This window comes from Tinamus guttatus, unplaced genomic scaffold, assembly GCF_059628265.1.
Source record: "Tinamus guttatus ecotype Peru unplaced genomic scaffold, ASM5962826v1 Tinamus_guttatus_pri_ptg000035l, whole genome shotgun sequence".
NCBI lineage: Eukaryota > Metazoa > Chordata > Aves > Tinamiformes > Tinamidae > Tinamus > Tinamus guttatus.
In genome coordinates, this window is record NW_028288569.1 from 10,027,890 (window position 1) to 10,045,231 (window position 17,342).

Consider the following 17,342-nt stretch of genomic DNA (forward strand, 5'->3'; position numbering starts at 1 on the left):
TTTGAGGGGTGCAGGGCAGGGCAATTGTGGCTGCCCCTAGGCTAGCATAGAGAGACATCCTGCAAGTTCTTTGTGAGGAACACCCTGTGCAGCTGGTGCTTATGCATGGCGTTACTGAGCTGTGTATGCCCTTTCTCCTTCCTGTGTGGAAAGTGTGAGAGTGAAGAAAAGGCAGAGAAGGAGGAGGCAGAGAAGAAACAAGCAGCAGAAGCCCAGCTGGAGGAAGCAGTGAAGAAAAGCATGGAACTGCAGAAAGAATGCAGCAGGTATGGCTTTTTAGCATTTAGCATTTTATCGGTTAAGCTGGGAGTCAAGGTTGCTTTAATTGACGCTGAGACAATGGTTTGTGAGCAACTTCAAGGGGAATGCTTGCTTTTTTTTTTTTTTTTTCCTATGTCTTCTCTAAGTCACTCCCTAAATGGCTGTGCAGGTCCAAGAGGCTTCTGGAGAAAGCTCTGAAGAAACTAAGGACCTACGAGAGGCGCGAGAGCGAGTCCCAGTTGAATTTACAGGAGAAACTGAAGGACGCACCTTCTGGAGGGCGCAGCGAAGAGGCCCTATTAAGAACAAAGGTGAGCTGTGGTCTGCTTGTTTCTGTGTGTTTGTTCTGGAAAGTTCTTGGAAAGAATCTGCCACGTTGATCCAGAGCAAATAGGGCTTCTTCCTCCACGGCTTAGAAAGCTGCTTTCTGGAGCGGTGTTGACGAAGTCAGGCAGTGCTGCCTGTGAGGCAAGCCTGGAAGACCGCTGGCAGCCCCGCTGCATGCAGAACACCCCGCATGATGTATGTTCCTGAGGAAAGGAGAAGGAGGATATGTGGATATGTGATCTCCTGGGAGTGTATGAGTCACTCCCTGAAGAAGAACCCTGGTGCTTTGGAACCTGTCCTCAGGGGTGCAAAACTCCTAGCCATTATTGGCTAGGGGACTGCTGGAGTTAACCTGAGAAGGGTGGGAAACTTGAGGTGGTCTTCTGAGACACCTTTAAAAGAGGTGGTTCTTTTAGCAGAGGAGCATGGCTTTCACTTGGTTTTAAAACTGAGTGAGCTGGTGACAAACAGTCTCAGTGCCCAGCCTGCCTGGTTTGCAAAGGACTGCGTATGCTTAAGCCTCTCTGCCTGTCCCTTGGCTGTGTGCAGGTGCATGAACTTTGCAACCGGCTCTCTGCAGAGCAGAGAAACTCGAGGCAGCTCAAGAAAGCAAACGAAGGTTTGCGAGAAGAGCTGACTTGCATGCATGGGAGCCAGGCAAAGCTGCGGAAGAGGAAGCGGCAGCTGGAAGAAGAGGTGGCTGCCCTCAGGTGCCATGTAGAGACCAGCGTGCCAGATCTCAGCCACATCAAAGACTATAAAAGAGGGATTGAAGAAAAGGCCGAGCGAGAACTAAGGCAAAAACTACGGGAAGTCAATCTCTTTCTGCAGGTAACGTACTTGGCAATGGCATGCTCAGTCCATTTGTGCCTTGTCCTTCATCTCTTCTGTACTGCTGTCCTTTTTCAGTGTTTCCTGCTTGTGCTGGTCAGGGCTGTGGGCTCATGGGCTCTTTATATCTGGAGGAGTCTGTTGAAGGCCATGAGCTTGTGGAATGCTTGTCCTCAGCCATTTTGTGCATCATCATCTTTACGCACATTAGTCCCTGGAAAATCAGGGAACTGCATTAAGAGAAGGGGCTAGTGTCTTGGTGAGAGAGAGGTGACTTCTTAGTCCGAGCTTTGATTGGAAACCAAAATACATAAAAGATTGTGCTAAGAGCAGGTTTCCATCTGTGAACAGAAAGCGCTGTGTAACGTGGTGCTTCTGGCTTTGGCCGTGGATTCTTGAGGGCAGTGAGGAGGCGCCTGAGTAAGGCTGTGCTCTTCCAAGGGGGTGTGTGGAAACTGTCGTCGGGTGTCGGGGGAAAGTTCTTCTTCCCTGGAGGCTGAAATCACACAATCTGCTTCAGACACAGGCAGCCACCCAGGAGCAGGTGGAACAAAGAAGAGCCGCTGCTGAAGCTTCCCTGGTAGGGCAACTACAGCAGAAAATCAGGGATTTGGAAAATGAATTGGCTCTCAGCAGACGCCTGCAGCAAGGCAGAGTTATTGGAGGCCTTGCGGAAGCCGCTGCTGCCTACCCTCCTGAGCTGGACAGGAGCCACTCTTTGATGGTGAGCGCAGCGGGCAATGCTTCCTGTGTGGCAGAGCGACTGGAAGCTCGGATGGCTGAGGTAAGGCATTGGACATGCATGATGTGCTTGAATGAGCTGCCCACAGAGTATGAATGAGAAGGGTTCAGCTTTTAAGGGGAAAAGGAGCACGCATTCATGCCTAGTTCCAGGACACCCAGTCTGCTAGTGCAAACAGCACTGATAACCCTCACAATTGGGCGAGCCCAGTCCCCTGGATCACCCTGAGAGAATCTGTGAGGCAATGCTCAGAGCCTGCTGCAAGCTCAGCAATAGCTCTGGTCCGAGTGTGCCCCAGCCTTTGCAGTGTGTGTGGAGAGCACGTTCCTCACGGAATGGTGAGATTTGTGGCCCGTGTGGCAAGAGTTGGAGAAGGGGGCGAATAATTCTTCACTGAATGCCATGATCCATTCCCTGCTTTGCACAGAGTGGAGGCAAGGGCAAGCTGTGCTCTTCACTGCTTTTTAATCCAGGGAAGGATTCAGGCAGCTCTAATTGTGACTCAGTGCTGTGGTGCCCGCAACGTAGCAGGGTCCTATTGAAAGGAGATGCCTGCAGACTGTAGCTGTGGCCATGCCTGTAGTGTTCTGAAGCCGAGCTCCTCGGCTTTGGGCATTGTCTTGTGGGGTCTCAGAGGGGTGATCCAGATGACTGTCCTCGGGCAGCCCTGTGTCTAAACAGTAAGTCGGCAGCGCTGCCATGAAAAAGGGTTGTCTAAAATGTGGCTGCTGCAGGGAAAGGCAGCTCGTTCTGGCCTGAATCCTTTGCTACTGAGTAAATTAAAGAGAGTTTTGGTTTGTAATGAGAAAAAAAAGCAGGCATCCCAAGTCGGATTACTCGCTGTAAACAGTGTAAATATGCTGCTTGTGGCTTTGGGACTAGCGCTCTGGCCATGTGTGGTTATATCCCCTTGCATTTGCACGGATGGGCACAAGTGCCTTGGGTTGAATGTGTCTGCATTGTGAGCAGAGGTGCCTGTCTACTGGGATTAATGGGGTTGGTTCCTCTGGTTTGGGACCTCCTCCCTTTTCCTCCTGTAGCACTAACAGAAGGCCTTTTGTTCCCCCTCCCGCGCGCGGCTTCCTCAGAAGTGGCTTTCTGGAGTGGGGACTGCCAAGAGTGGATATCTCGAGAGAAAGGAAGTCTGGGGAAACGTGCCCTCCAGATCTTGGCGGAGTGGTGTGTAGATGGCATTCAGCTGCATTCAAGTGAAGGTGTTCTCGTTCAATACTCTATTTAATAAAGCTTGTAGCCTGGGACATCTCTGTTTTATTCTCGTCCCCTTCCTGACTTGGCCTGCCCTGTGCACGTACCTGTTCCCTCTTCCTCCCACTGCTTGTCCCTCTTACAGAATAGGAGCGGCGGGATTGCTGCCAAGGGGGGACCACTGGTCGGAGTCTGGCCGCTTGCTGGCAGCGTGCAGCCTGTGTCCTTTTCCTCAGTGGAGGTTGAAAGCTCCGCTGGGTTTTTTAGACAGGGGCCTGGAGTTGGCTGCTCTGTTTGCCTCCTGCTGCCTTTTAGGACAAGGCTTCCCATGGCCTGGGCAGGAGGGAGGGGGAGAGCTGCTGCTAGCCATGCAAGGTTGCAAGGCCCCTGGGTCTGGAAGGGTATTTGCTTTGTGTGGAGTCTGTGAAGGCGAAAGGGCTGAAGAAATGTCTGTGCCCTGCAGCCTTCTTGGCAAGACTGACCTTCTGTTCAGTGATGGGCACTTGCTTTTCTCTCTGCAAAGCAAAAGCAAGTGGAGAAAGTCTGTCACTTCAGCTTGTGGTGCCCTTTGGTAGTCGGGCATGAACCCTTTGCATATGGTCCCCAGCGTGTTTTGATCCTGCAGAACATGAGTGAGAGCGAGGAGAAAAGCAGGACTGCAATTCAGCACTTGCATCTGGCCTAAGAGGAGCTGTTAATGGTTACAGTGCGGGGAGAGAGCAGTCCCCTTGGCTCCTGCCCTTCAGAGTGCTCCTGCACTGCCAGGGGGAGGCCGCTCTCAAAGATGGAGGGCAGGTGCTGCCAATGGCGGGAGGCTCCTGAGGCCTGGCCAACAGCAGCTGTCCCCCTTGCCTAGAAGTGGGCAAGAAGGATGATCATGGAGTCGCAAACGGGTCGGCAGCAGCTCGAGGCCTGGCAAGCTGATGGAGCACAGCCTCCCAGAAGCCCTTTCCAAAGATGAGAAGGAACAAGAAAGTGTGTGGGGGTAGTCGGCAGGGATTCCCAAAGTGGGAAGCAAAACCCTGCTGTAAGATCACAAAGGCCTTTGCAAGAATCTCAGTTTACCTGATCTAAGGGTGGCTGGTCTTAATGCACTTGATAAGGAGAGGTTTGCTGAGTGACAACAGTACCACAAACTCCCAAGGATGTTCAAAGGCAGAAGAAGATGTAGTAACGTCTGTGCTAATGTGTTATGAAAGCAAGCATGTTGGCTGCTTACCAGGCCATTTAAGGACTATGCAATACCAGAGGACATCACCTGTGCACATGTACGTATGTATATCACTCATATGTTTATTTATTAATCTATATATGATAACTTGGTGTTGGCTTTGTTTTGCTTGGTGCTGTTTTGATTTTAAACACCTGGTGTACGTAAATAGCTCCAAAACGTCTCAGTCTTCATAAAAATAAGCTAGTTTGAACTTTAAGAAGAAAGCTGGCCATCTGTATGCGAGGGCTGTGGAAGATGCATTTAGCAGCGGAAACCTTCAGAGCACTTCCCAGGGAACATTCACGGCTCTCTCCACAAGAGATCCCCACCACACAAGCCTGCTCCATCCTCCTCTTCATGTGCCTTTGAAATGTAGCTGGAGCAAGCACGCAGTACAAGCACTATCCACAGCAGCAGCCTAGGTGTATATAATACATTTAAAGCTTTCTGCCTCCTGACTTCTTTGCTAGCGTGTTCTACTGCTCTCCAGCAGAAGGCTTCTGGGCAGCGCTTTGTGATTAGCGCTCTGGACTTGCAGTGCTTGATGGCACGTCCACTGTGAGGACGCAGCAAACCTTGCTGGGAGATGACTGGCATTTAGGAGACACCTGTAGCCTTAAGCTAAGGCCAGGAACAATGTGGAGATGACAGCCTCCTGGTTGCTTCCTGTAATTCAACAGATATTTGGACATCTGTCAGGGTTCGGCTCCAAAAATCTGGGAATGCTCAATGACTGTGTGAACAGTACACTCACACTGCTAGCTGACCCTCAAAGTTAAAGAGCTAATTTAGGAGTTAAGGAATGCGGTATGCAGGATGTCCCAGCAATGTGTGCAACTTATAATGTTTTCGTTGACACGTTACAAAAAAAAAAGGCCCGATTAGAAGAATCCCATTCATTTGGAACAGTAATGTATGTTGCAATTCAAGGATTGTTTCCAAGTAAGTGAGAAGTCAGTGCTTATCTGGTGGCCACTTCAGTTACATCCCCAAGAGAAAGATCTCTATCCCCCACACCAGAGAAGCCCCCTCTTCCACTGAGGGGGAACGAGGCTGCTCACGCTGGAGTCCTCATTTAGGAACTTGAGGTACAGGCTTCGAGTTCCATTGCACAGATCCCGGTTTCTGTCTGTATCACTATGGCAGGTAATACTTAACGGCTAACCACACAGTATCAGCTATATACATGGCTTGTAAGGCAGTGTTGGACAGGAGCAGGTGCCATTAAAGACTTGCAACCTCACTGCAAAAAGAGAGGTGACCTTCCTTATCAGGGATAGTGACATCAGTAACAGAGCCTGTTTTGAGCGTGTTATTGGTATATATGGAGCACAAATAGCACTGTAATCCACAGCCAACTGCACACTCCTTTGATCAAATACAAGCTTTGCTATTTTACCTCCCGCTAAGGCATACAGCACACATGCAGAAGTGGAGGAAAAAAAAATCATCATTTAAACATCTTATGGAAGTATTCTGCTGCTGTTCAGAACCTGGGCCCTTCTGGTGAACTTCTTCCTGCCTCGATTCTACAAGTAGTAAAATCCAGACTCTTCATGAAGGGCACATATCAATATACAAACTAACAGCTCCACCCTACTCATGCACTTCAAACATGTAATTGCAATCTATACAATGAGTGTGGCTGGGAATTATATTTTTTTTGCCTGGTTCTGCTTTTCTGCTCAGTTCAGTTGAGCAAATATCGTCAACCCGTAAATGGGGATTTTTGTGAAATGAAAGAAAATTTTCTACTAGTGACAGTAACTGGCAGCGTTGGCAAGTCCGCAACAATTAGCAGATTTACAATCATAGGGCACCACTGAAGAAGAAAAAGAAAGTTGCACGACAACCACACTAACAGCGACGGTGCTCTTTCTTGGGGAGCTGCAGCCCCTCCTCCGTGCGCTGCAGCCCCACGTCTAGGAGCCCTCTGTGGCGCGTGGCAGCGTCACCCCGCGGCGTCACCCCGCCGCCCTGTGACGCCCTCGCCGCGGCTGTTGCACCTGGCACCTTACTACTCAAATCTGTGAGTAGTAAAATCCAAGCGGGTGAGGAGCTGAGTCAATGCGTGAATGTTGTCCTTGTAAGTGGGTATCGGGGTGGAGGTGACTTTTCCTCTCAGGCTTAAAGTGTGCAAGTGCTGCACAATGCCCGTATTGATAGTCAGAAAGAGATAAGTGTGGAATTTGGATAGGGGTGGTCTTAGAAAGAAAAATTAACTTTTTTTTTTCCCCTGGGGGAAATTTATGCTTGCACATGGGCTGTATGACCCTTGCTCTTGTGTCTGAATATCACAGGAAGATGATGGAGTTCCTGCTCAAGAAATGAGTTTATGTGCATAAGTGCTGTTTTGCAAGCACCACTGTCTCTTTGTCCTGGCACTTGTGATCGCAACTTGTTGAGATGGGAAAGATTCCAGCTGGATGTGAGGAGACACTTCTTTACCATGAGTGCAATGAAACACCCAAATGGGTTGCCTGAGGAAGTTTCATTTCCTTCTTTTGCTCCCTCCTCAGAGCTCTGTAGTCTCTTTCAACCAGTCTTTGTAAGTATGTTGAGTCCTATGTGCAAAGTTTCCTCATTCCCCTTGAAGGTTCTCCAGCTGCAGACATATTTATTTATACATTTTTGCTGCTAGCTTTACAACACAGGTTGCTTCCACTTGCCATGTTCAGGGTTTCCTTTAAGATTGCTATAAGCAGGTTCTTGGTGAAGAAAAACCCGAATCAATAAGAGGGAGGTGGTCCAGTGCATCCTCAAGCAGGACATCTGCACTGCTTCCTTGCCTTCCTTGCCTGGGACTCCAGGAGGAAATGAAGCCTTTCTAGTAAAGAGAACTGCTGTTCTCTCAGAAACATGTCGCTGTTTTCTGCGTGCTCTTTTTGCCATCTAGTGGCGGCAACATAACGGTTGGCTGCCCTGAGATGCTGTCTGACATCCACAATGTGCTTCTCTGGTGCTACAGCAGTAGCTTGAAGTTCTTTGCTTTGAAGTGCTTTGAGAGCAGTAAGGAAAAATAATGACTAGCTGAAGATATATGTAGTTTGCCTGGCTACTGTTATCATAAAGGACATCTTTTCTCCATGGATTTCTTTTTCTATCTTTTAATTGATTTTTCAGCTGTGAGAAACTCTCTAGAAGTGTTCTGGATTTATTTTACTGTTTAATTTTAAAAGAATATTTGCTTTAAAAATGCATATGATACTAGCTGAAAAAAAATGAAAAGAAATTCGTCATTTTAAAATGCCAGCTTTTTTAGATTTTCATATCAAATGAAAACATCTTCTGATTTATCAGTTTCACGTGAATCTTTCTCTGCATCATGTCCTGTAATGCCTCATGGGCGATGTAGTTCAGATACTGTTTCTTCCCAATTTTTACCACATAAAGAAGTATGCTCTTTGGCTGGATTACATTTTCCATTGTTTCTCCCTCTCACACGTTGCTCTAACATGTTATGGGCTATCTGTGAACATGCTGTGTAGCAGACAATTCCATCCTGAAGAAAATGGCTCAAATTGTTCTGCCTCTAAGTTCTCTAGCAGATCAGGTAGTTACAGTTCAAAGCAGTAGGAAACAATACTACTATGAGCCACCAAAATTACTGGTCAAATAATCACTTAGGCTTTAAAGATTTCAGAGTGAGGGCACAATCCTCTCTTTTTTCTGAGGTCCCTGCTCCCCAAACTATCCGTGTCACATGTTGGAGGGTACAGTACCAAGAGTCACTCCACCCCACTTTATCTGAGCCCAGCCTCAGCTACTCCCCTCTGGGATATAGAGACTTCTCTGACTCCAGGTAACCACAGATTCTGTCCTGCACTCTTCCTGCATCAGGAGGAAGTGCTGCCAGCTGGAAAGAAGAGAGAGGAAGTGTCCTGTTACATAAAACTACAGGCAGGAATGTTCAAAATCAGTGCTTTCATAAAGCTTCATAGAGTATTGTGTTAGCTTAAGCCAACACTGATTATCTGAATGCCTTGCTGCTAAGGTAGAGATGAATTCTGAAAGATAACTCTGTAGTTATCTTTCTGCTAAAGTAGTCATATTTTGATAGGCATGTTTGTTTCATGGGGGACCCCTAGCGAAATTAGGCATGCTGTGTCTCCAAAATGTAGCAGTCCTGCTGAGGAGGCCGATAGTTAAACCGGAAGCAGAGAACTGATTCCAGGTAGCCTTAGATGAGTCTCCCTCGCTGAACTACAGTGCTGCTGAGCTACAGGGGTCATATGTGGCCAGCTTTTTGAGCTTCCACCCACTTTTATACAAGGATATGGCTTGCAAAGGAGTCTGTGTTTATGGTTTGTTCTAGCCTGCTATAGGTCATCCCACATCTGAAAGATGATGCGATCCCACCGGTTAGCAAGTTTGACCGGAACAGTGTCCATCTGTATTACTGTTGGGTTCTAACGCAGTCACTGAGAAGCTTCAGCAGTTCAGCCATGTTCTAAGTGCATGTTACTGAGGCACATTGTGTGTTCACCCTGGTCATGGATGGTAAGTGCTAAAAGGCTGTAGTGGGCAAGTTCCAAGTGTTTTGGGGCAGATGTGATACAGAAGATCAGTCAAAACACCAAGTATAAATATTCTTGGAGTGGTTTACACATGCCCTGATGTCTTGGAGTGTTTCAGAGACAGCCTGAAATATGACCTCAGATTTTTTTTTTTTTTTTAATCTTTTCATCTATTTCACTTGGCCAACTCTCAGGAACAGTCTCCCAGACTGCTGAAATGGCCAAATACTACCCAGTAAGTGACTGAAGAATATTATACAATACTTATTGTATTGTATTACAATGTTTATTTACCTTTAATAAGCAGTTTTTTCTGCTAACACATTTTTATTTGCTCCAAGGCAGGTATTGCTCCCCAAGATACATAGGCATTGTATGGAAGCCAGTGAGGTTAGAGGCAATATTCAAATCACAGCTCAAAGTAATATTGCGCTGGAGATAAAGTAATAACATAGTTCTACAGTACATGGCAGAATAATTTTCTTAGGATAATTAGATTATGTTGCCACAGGTGGATTTGCTCTCATAATCCAGTGTACTTGTTTAGGTATGCTCACCTTATTCATCAGGAAGCAGTGAGGACAAACTCTCTCATCTGCCTCACTTGATGTGACTCCACAGAACTGTTTCCCTGCTGAGCCCCTATGGTGCACCTCTCCAGTTGCTTTCCCCCTATGAAAACTTTACAGAGGGCTACTGCCCAATGACTACCCCAACTCCAAATATCTCTGTTGATGGGTGTTTGTTTAGCAAGCATTTGTTCATTTGCGAAGGGAACTACTTCTTCTTGTCTTCCACACAGAGTGAAAGGTGTTGGTAGGGTAAGCATCCCTTAATGGGGTTGTCCTTTTAAAGCGATCAAGTGGATTTTGCTTGAATCAAATAAGGAAGCACTACAAAAACAATCCACAGACTTGGTGCGATAGCCTTAAATGGTGATACTTGCTGCTGTTTCAAAATTACTCTCTGTCTACATCCAGCTGTGGAGTAGCAATTCTGACAGAATAGCAGTAACCAAGAGCTGAAGGTGGTGAAGTCTTTCAGTGCTCCAGTTGCATCCAGAAAGTGATGAATCTCCATAGCCTGAGTGCTGCACAATACAAGGAATTCATGTCACTTCCAAGTTCCTTCTTGGGACAAGCTTTTTATTTCTAAAAATCTGTTGTTGCAAAACAAGAACTTGAACTGAATTTTAAGAAGACTAGTAAAGAAAGGAAGGAAGGAAAAGAATAGCAGCAAAGATGTCTTGAATGTGCATTTCTATTACTGGGTACTAAATCTTGCATAATAAGTTAATGAATTAGTGAGTTCATGCATAATGAAACCATAAAACATAAATATTGCATATTCGTGCACCAAAGTAGTCCAAGTAAGACACATTGCCTGCTGCAAATCATTTACCTCATTTTGTCTGTTTTTTGCTGCAGAGCAAAGTTACCTACTGTGCCAAGCTGGGGACTGAGCATTCTTCTTATCTTTAAATGTCATGTTATAATAAGGAATGATAGTCTTTCACCTCCATCTTATGTTTGGCAGTTTTCTTGTCCTGGTAAAACATTTAATTCCTTATATTCTATGGCTTCAAAGCCTTATAAAGTTTGTATTTGTTTGCTTGTTTGCTTGTTTCAATTCAACTCCCCTTGTTTTTTCTCTCCAAAGAACAAGTTTATCAATACTTTTTAAGATGATCCTCCCCTACAAATAGTTTTCAGAGTGCTTAGTTTAAATGAAAGGATGGTAGGATGAAAATAAGAGGCTCATTTACCAAATAAAAACTATATTGGTTTGAACCTCACCCTTCATTCATTACCATTGACTGTAAATGATCATTTAAACATCTGAGAGAAGCTAAAAAACAGTCCCGTACCTGTAAGTGTGACATGTAAAAATGACAAGTTCTGCTCTTGGTTCTTTTGTAATTAATTAAAAGGAATAGCTGGAAACAGTAATACAACACTTCCTCTCAGGCTAGTGATCAAATGGCTCCATTTGCTGCTGCGAGATACACAGTTACTCTGCTTTTATTGGTACTGAATAGTTTGGGTCATCTTTTGGAAAGCCTCAGAGGAAGAAATAGGATCGCATAAGGAGAGGGGGAAGACAAAGCTTAGGACTGTGAACAAAACCAGCTTCCTGAGCAACTGCAGCCCCCTTAGAGCCCTCTCCACACACACAGAGATTAACAAACACCTGCACAATACTTTCAGGGTCTGCCGGCATCACTAAATCAAATTAACAGCCCTCTGCACAATGATTTATGGTGACAAGCATTAGCTTTAGGAGTGCTCCGCGTTATGCTGCAGGGGCAATTCTCTAGCTGCATCAGAAAATCGGTTGAAATCCTGCAACACAGAGCAACTGAATCTTCTCCTTCAAGCGGACAAGACAAGAACTCCCCCTCTCCCCCTGCCTCTGACAGAACAAACAATCCCTTTGCGCCTCTAAGCAAAGAGTTTAGGAGATCAAAAAACTAAACAAAGCGGATTGGGATTAGGGCTGCCCAGCCCGCATGATACAGGTTTTTCAATGGTCCAAGAACAAAGAACCCTATACATCAATTCCTGTTGGTCCAAAAAGAATTAGTATAGAATTTTTGATTGATACTGGAGCACAGATTAGTGTTCTGAACAAGTTGCAAGCAGAATCATTAGGAATTAAACCTTCTCAAAAATGTTTTGTGATTAGTGGAGTTACAGGTGCTAAAGAAAAATGCCCACTCGCTAGGACACAATTATGGTTGCCTGGGGAAAAGAGGATGACAGCTGTGGATGTGGTACTAATTTCACACCCACGGAACATTCTAGGATATGATGTGCTTAGAGGAAAGCGATGGTATCTGCCTCATGTTTGGAATTTTGGAGGAAAGGAGCAGGCAAGTATAACGGGAGGAGGGCTGGAAGTAACCCATGCCCTGCCCCCATCTCATGTGACCAATGTTCCCCACTACCCTTTGCCCGCAGCTGCAAAGAAGGGAATAACTGAAGTAATTGTGGACTTAGAAAAGCGAGGCATAATTGGCCGAACACATTCTCCGTATAACTCCCCAGTGTGGCCTGTCAAGAAGCCGGATGGCAAGTGGAGAATGACAATTGATTACCAAATACTTAATCATAACACCGGCCCACTAACAGCGGTAGTCCCTAGTACAGCTGAGATTGTCATGGCTATACCAGCTGCACATCCCTGGATGGCCACTCTAGATATCAAAGATATGTTCTTTAAGGTACCCTTAGATGATAAAGATAAGGCACAGTTTGCATTTACATGGGATTGTGCACAATCGATTGCCACAGCGATATAAACACTCGCCCACCATTGCACATAATGCGCTCACAAAACTTCTAGCCACAGTAAAGAAACCCCCTGAAATATGCATTTATCAATATATAGATGATATACTAATAGGTGGGAACAACAAAGAGTGTGTACGAGAAACTGCTCAAACTGTTTGACAACTATTAACAAACCATGACATGGAGGTACCACTACCCAAATGTCAAGCTCCAGCGCAAGAAGTTAAATTCCTGGGAACTTTGTGGGTATCAGGAGCTGTAGCTGTGCCCAATGACACATTAACAGAGATTGAAAACGGACGCCTACCCCAAAACAAGAAGGAACTACAACAACTAATGGGAACACTAGGATATTGGAGGAAACATGTTCCTGGGTTCTCTGTAATTGCCCGTCCTCTGTATGATTTGCTGAGAAAGAACAAACTGTGGGATTGGACTCCGATCCATGCAGAAGCTATTAGAACCCTATAGGATGAATTCGTTATCCATCAGAGGCTAGGCCCCCTAAATCCAGTGGACTCTTTTCGGGCTGAATGGGGTTTCTCTGAACATGCCTCCTCTTGCGGCAAAGGAGCTTCAGGTCCTTCGCGACCCCTGCTTTTCTCGTCTACCTCCTTTAAAGAGACAGAGCAGCATCATTCTGAGTGGGAAAAGGGACTCCTCTCCTTAGTTCGTGCAATAAAAGAGGCAGAAAAACTACAAACCTCACAGGATATCATTGTTCAGGGGCCTTTTCCATTGTTAACCCTATCCCTAGAGGCAACCCCCTCCTGAAGGTGTCCCACAGAAGGGAAAGATCCGCAAATTGTATGCTTAGCTAGAAGGAATAAGCCACTTGTTATCATTAAAAGAAGGACCAACTAAGACCTCCAAACTACAGCAGTCAGTAAGCTCAGACATTATGACATTATGTCTTCCTCATAAGCCTTCACCGATTAAGGTAGCTCCAGAATTCACTATATCCTCTAAAAAGGGTAGAGTATGGTTTATTGATGCCTCTGCCCGAAGAACAAGCACGAGGTGGAATTACAAGGCAGCAGCCATGGAAATAAGCTCAGGACGGTCAGTAACTGAGGAAGGTGACGGTAGCGCCCAGGTCGGGGAACTCCGAGCCCTGCTGTTAGCTGTGGAAAATGGAACTGAGGTAATTATACTGATTCCTATGTCACATTTAAGGGAGCAACGGAATGGATATGTCGATGGGAGGCAAATAATTGGGAGGTAGATCGTGTACCATGGTGGAGGACAAGTGACTGGCAGAGACTTTTGGAAGTAAACAGACATTGACCTTTAGAGATAGGATGGATAAAAGCACATGCAAAACCTAGTGCACCAGGGACAACGTGGAATGAGGACGTCCATCAATTAACACAAGTGCAATAGTAGCTGCTGAAGGAGATGAGTGGCAAAGGCTAATCGAATGGGTGTTAGCTGTAGCTGTGTGAGCTGTCATGCTGGGCTTGGGCAGCTTGTGCTGCAAAGAAGGGCAGGGGAAGGGGTGAGAACACAGTGGTGTGGCTGAGAGTGAGGATGCTCTTCAGTGACACTGGTTTATTTTCTTTTTTAAAAACACTCTAGTAGAAGTATTATCTGTCCCTTGGCTGTGGGTGTGCAGAACCCGAGGAAGACAACGATTCTCTCTGGGATTCTGAGGTGCTTTCCATGGGGGGCACTGTGGTTTTCCTGTGGGGGGATCCTCTCAGGCGATTGCTCTGGGTGTGGGCCAAGCACTGAGGAGGCTCTGCTCCTTCTTTGGCTACTCCTGCCATATGTTTGTTCCTGCGAATTAGAGTAGCTTATCTGTGTGCAAGGTGCTCCACGAGGCTTGTGAGGAAGCAGGGTCTGGGAATGTCTCTGTGAGCTCTCATAGCAAGTGCCCTACTAGAAGTGCATGGTGCGTGCTCCAAGCTTTTTCTTCCTCTGTGTGTAACTATTTCATTAGGATAGTATTGGAGAGTTGGGTGAGGAGCTTCCTGATGCTCCTAAAAAGCAGTCGCTGCCAGAAACCTTGCTGGCAGCTGCCCCACGTTGTCACCAGGACATGGAGGAAGAGCAAGGGCAGCTGCAGAAGGAGTTGACCAGGGTTAAAGGCAAGGTAGGCAAATGCCATAACAACTGTAATGATGGTAACAGCGCTGCTTTTCCCCCGTAAATGATGAGAAGGACCAGGCAGCATTCTGAGCACAGGTACAAGTGGGATGTGATCAAGTCATTAATTCTATGCTGCCGTAACCCATGAGGGCAGTGGAGCCTTGAGCAGAACGACATGCTCTTCCTCATGTGCTGTGCTGTGCAGGCCACTGTAGTTTGAGACGTGCAGAAAGCGCTCTTTTCCCTTGTCAGTTGGAGCCGGCTGCTTGTAGGAAATCATGATGGGGGACAGGAGAGGCCAGTAGGAAAGAGGGTGAAGCAACAGAGTTTGGGAGATTGGACATGGGAGTCAAAGCAGTCAACTTGTGTGTATGATGCTGAAGATGAAGCTGAGTACCACGGGTCCTGGCTTGACAGTTTCAGGAATCGGAAGAGCGGCGTCTTCAGGCTGAGCGGAGTGTTGAGGAGTTGAAGAGAGCCCTGGCAGAGAAGCAAAGCGAAGCAGCGGCCGCTTCCCAGCAAGAACAAGACCGTGCCTCCCTGCTATTCACCATAAGGCTCTTGAGGGAAAAAACTGGACGGTGAGGAAGTGCCAGAGTGAAACAAGGCTTTGCTTTGTGGGCTGGTGTAAAGGCAACAGGATTACCTTGCTGCATCACAGCAACGGAATATGGGCCTTGGAGGGAGGCTTTTGCTTGAGATGTTGTTAGTCCACAGTGTGGAGTGGGTGTGTGTGCTCTTTGGGTTCCCATACTGAGCCCTATGTTTCCTTTGAAGGCTGGAGCTTGAAAAAACGGGGCTGGAGGTGACAGCGCGACAACAGACTGCGAAGATGGAAGCTCTTCAGAAGGAGCTGCACAGCTCTGCCTCTGTAAGCCACTCCTGCCCTTTCCTTTTCACGCTCCTGAGCCTACTTGTGTGTGTATGTAGGGCCAGCTAGAGAAGAGATTTTCCTGGAGAGCCCAGGGGAGAGCGTTTGTGGCAGTGTGCAGGCGATCGGCTGCTGGTTCCTTCCGAGGCTTTCTGGTCTTGGGCGTTTTCACGGGGTCCTGTGCTGCATCTTCCTTAAGCCTGTCTGAGGGGAGGCTTTGGCACTGCTGTGCTGCTTGGAATGTGTGCCACTCTCAGTGAGGAGAAACTGCTTAGGCTCTGCAGAATGACTTTGCTTTGGCATGCTGGTGCGTGCTGTTTTCTGTGAAGTGCTGAAGAGGAGTCCCTGTGGTATCATTTGCAGAACTGTGTGCGATGCTGCTTTGGAATTTGAAGGTGTCCCAGGTTCAGTGATTGAGAGCGGCTGGGGAAGGCGCTTTCATCTGCGGGCTGCGTGAAGCCAGGGATTTTGGTGCCTTCTCTAGTGAGCGAGGGTGCTCTGTGCCGTGCCGTGTCCCTGAAGTTCTTTCTAGTTAGGGCTGGTTTTAGTTTGTTTTACGATGGCGTGGCCTTTGAGTGTCCTGTGCAAAGGGAAGCTCCTCCTGCCCGTGTTCATTGCTGCCTCTTCATACTCCGCATGGTTCTGTCTTTCTCCCTGAAGAAAATGGCTCAGGCAATGGTTGCTAACAGTTTGGGAGTCTTCTCTGCATATCACAGAAATATTTGCAAGTGATGAGAGAGAGCAGGATCTGTAGTAGAAAATCAATGAGTGCAAGAAGGCATTTCTGTACTAAGCCTAAAGGTTGAGCAAGTAAGACCCAGGAGCCAGCGGGAAGGAGTGAAATATTTAGAGGACAAGGAAAGCTTGAATGAAGATCTTGAAACAGAGCTGAAACTAAATGAGGGAGCTTTAAGAGAAACTGTTCTGCGATGCAATGCACAGCTGAACGTGAAGGACAGAGTGGTCAGTACTGTCCCCCAACCTGGAGCAACCAAGGGAAAGCAAAGATAGATGAGGGACAGAAATTGATTCATTCTGCTCACACTTGGGCTCCGCTCTTCATGAACTTGAACATCATGAGGCATTGAGAAGCGTTGTTGAGCCAAGATAACTGTAATGACACCAAAAGAATGAAGTGAGGCCCCATGTGAGGCAAATGCTTTTGGTTTTGCTTGAGGGCCTGTGCAAGCTGAAGTAAGCAAATCAATGTATGATAAGACAAGAATCAATGAAGGAAAGATTGGCTCAGCTCAGCTCCTTTTGCTCAGCTCTTTTTATTTGTTGCACAAGTAGAAGATGTGCAGAACAAGGCAGGTCATCGCAGAGGAAGTAGTGAGGGCTGTCCAGGAGAGTTTTAATGATCTTGTCAAGAAACTCAGCGCTGACCCTGAAAAGCAAGCCTACCTGAAGGAGAGGAGAGACAAGGGATCCCGTGCCAAATGTCCTGACTTAAGAGAAGGAGCCTTTCCATATGAGACTGACAAAGTAGAGAAAGAGGGCAAGAGACCTCTCTTTTTTGTAAAGGAGTATAAAGAACAAGTAAAGATTTGTCAGTTCTTGAAATAATTGTACTTTTCTGAAGGCTCCAGGTATACGCTGCATGCGTGGGAATGCACCGTGCAGGGTTTGGTCTGCTTTGTGGTGTTTCTCTTGCAATTTTGGAGGGTTTTGGCAAAGAGGAGGAAAGGCTGCAATGCGAGCAGAGATCAGAGGATGATAGCCCAGTCTAAACTGTGATCTAAAACTATTCAGGATTTTTCTTTTCATTTCTTCCACCTAATCCTTTTGGTGTCGCAGCGGGCGAGTCATTTTATTTGGTGTCCATCTGTTGCACTGGTGACACAAAGGAGTGTTTCAAAAGCAGGAAGCACCCAGTGTGCAAGAGCTGAGAAGAGGAGAGGCAGGGAAGTGAAGTGATTGGGGAAGGAGGGGAGAGTATGCTGAGGAAAACTGCTGCTAAGGAGGCCTGAGGGGAGGAGCGGGATCAAGC

At 46.8% G+C, this 17,342-nt stretch overlaps 1 protein-coding gene across 1 annotated transcript in view; it reads left to right on the forward strand.

Moving 5' to 3' along the window:
• LOC148596033 (uncharacterized) overlaps positions 1–17,342 on the forward strand; it is a 47,467-nt gene that overhangs the window by 15,466 nt on the left and 14,659 nt on the right. Inside the window, exons 12-15 of the mRNA XM_088534528.1 lie at positions 154–266; positions 431–572; positions 1,138–1,419; positions 1,940–2,203. Coding sequence (XP_088390654.1) covers positions 154–266; positions 431–572; positions 1,138–1,419; positions 1,940–2,203 — 801 coding nt within the window. The remainder of the gene's footprint in view (positions 1–153; positions 267–430; positions 573–1,137; positions 1,420–1,939; positions 2,204–17,342) is intronic.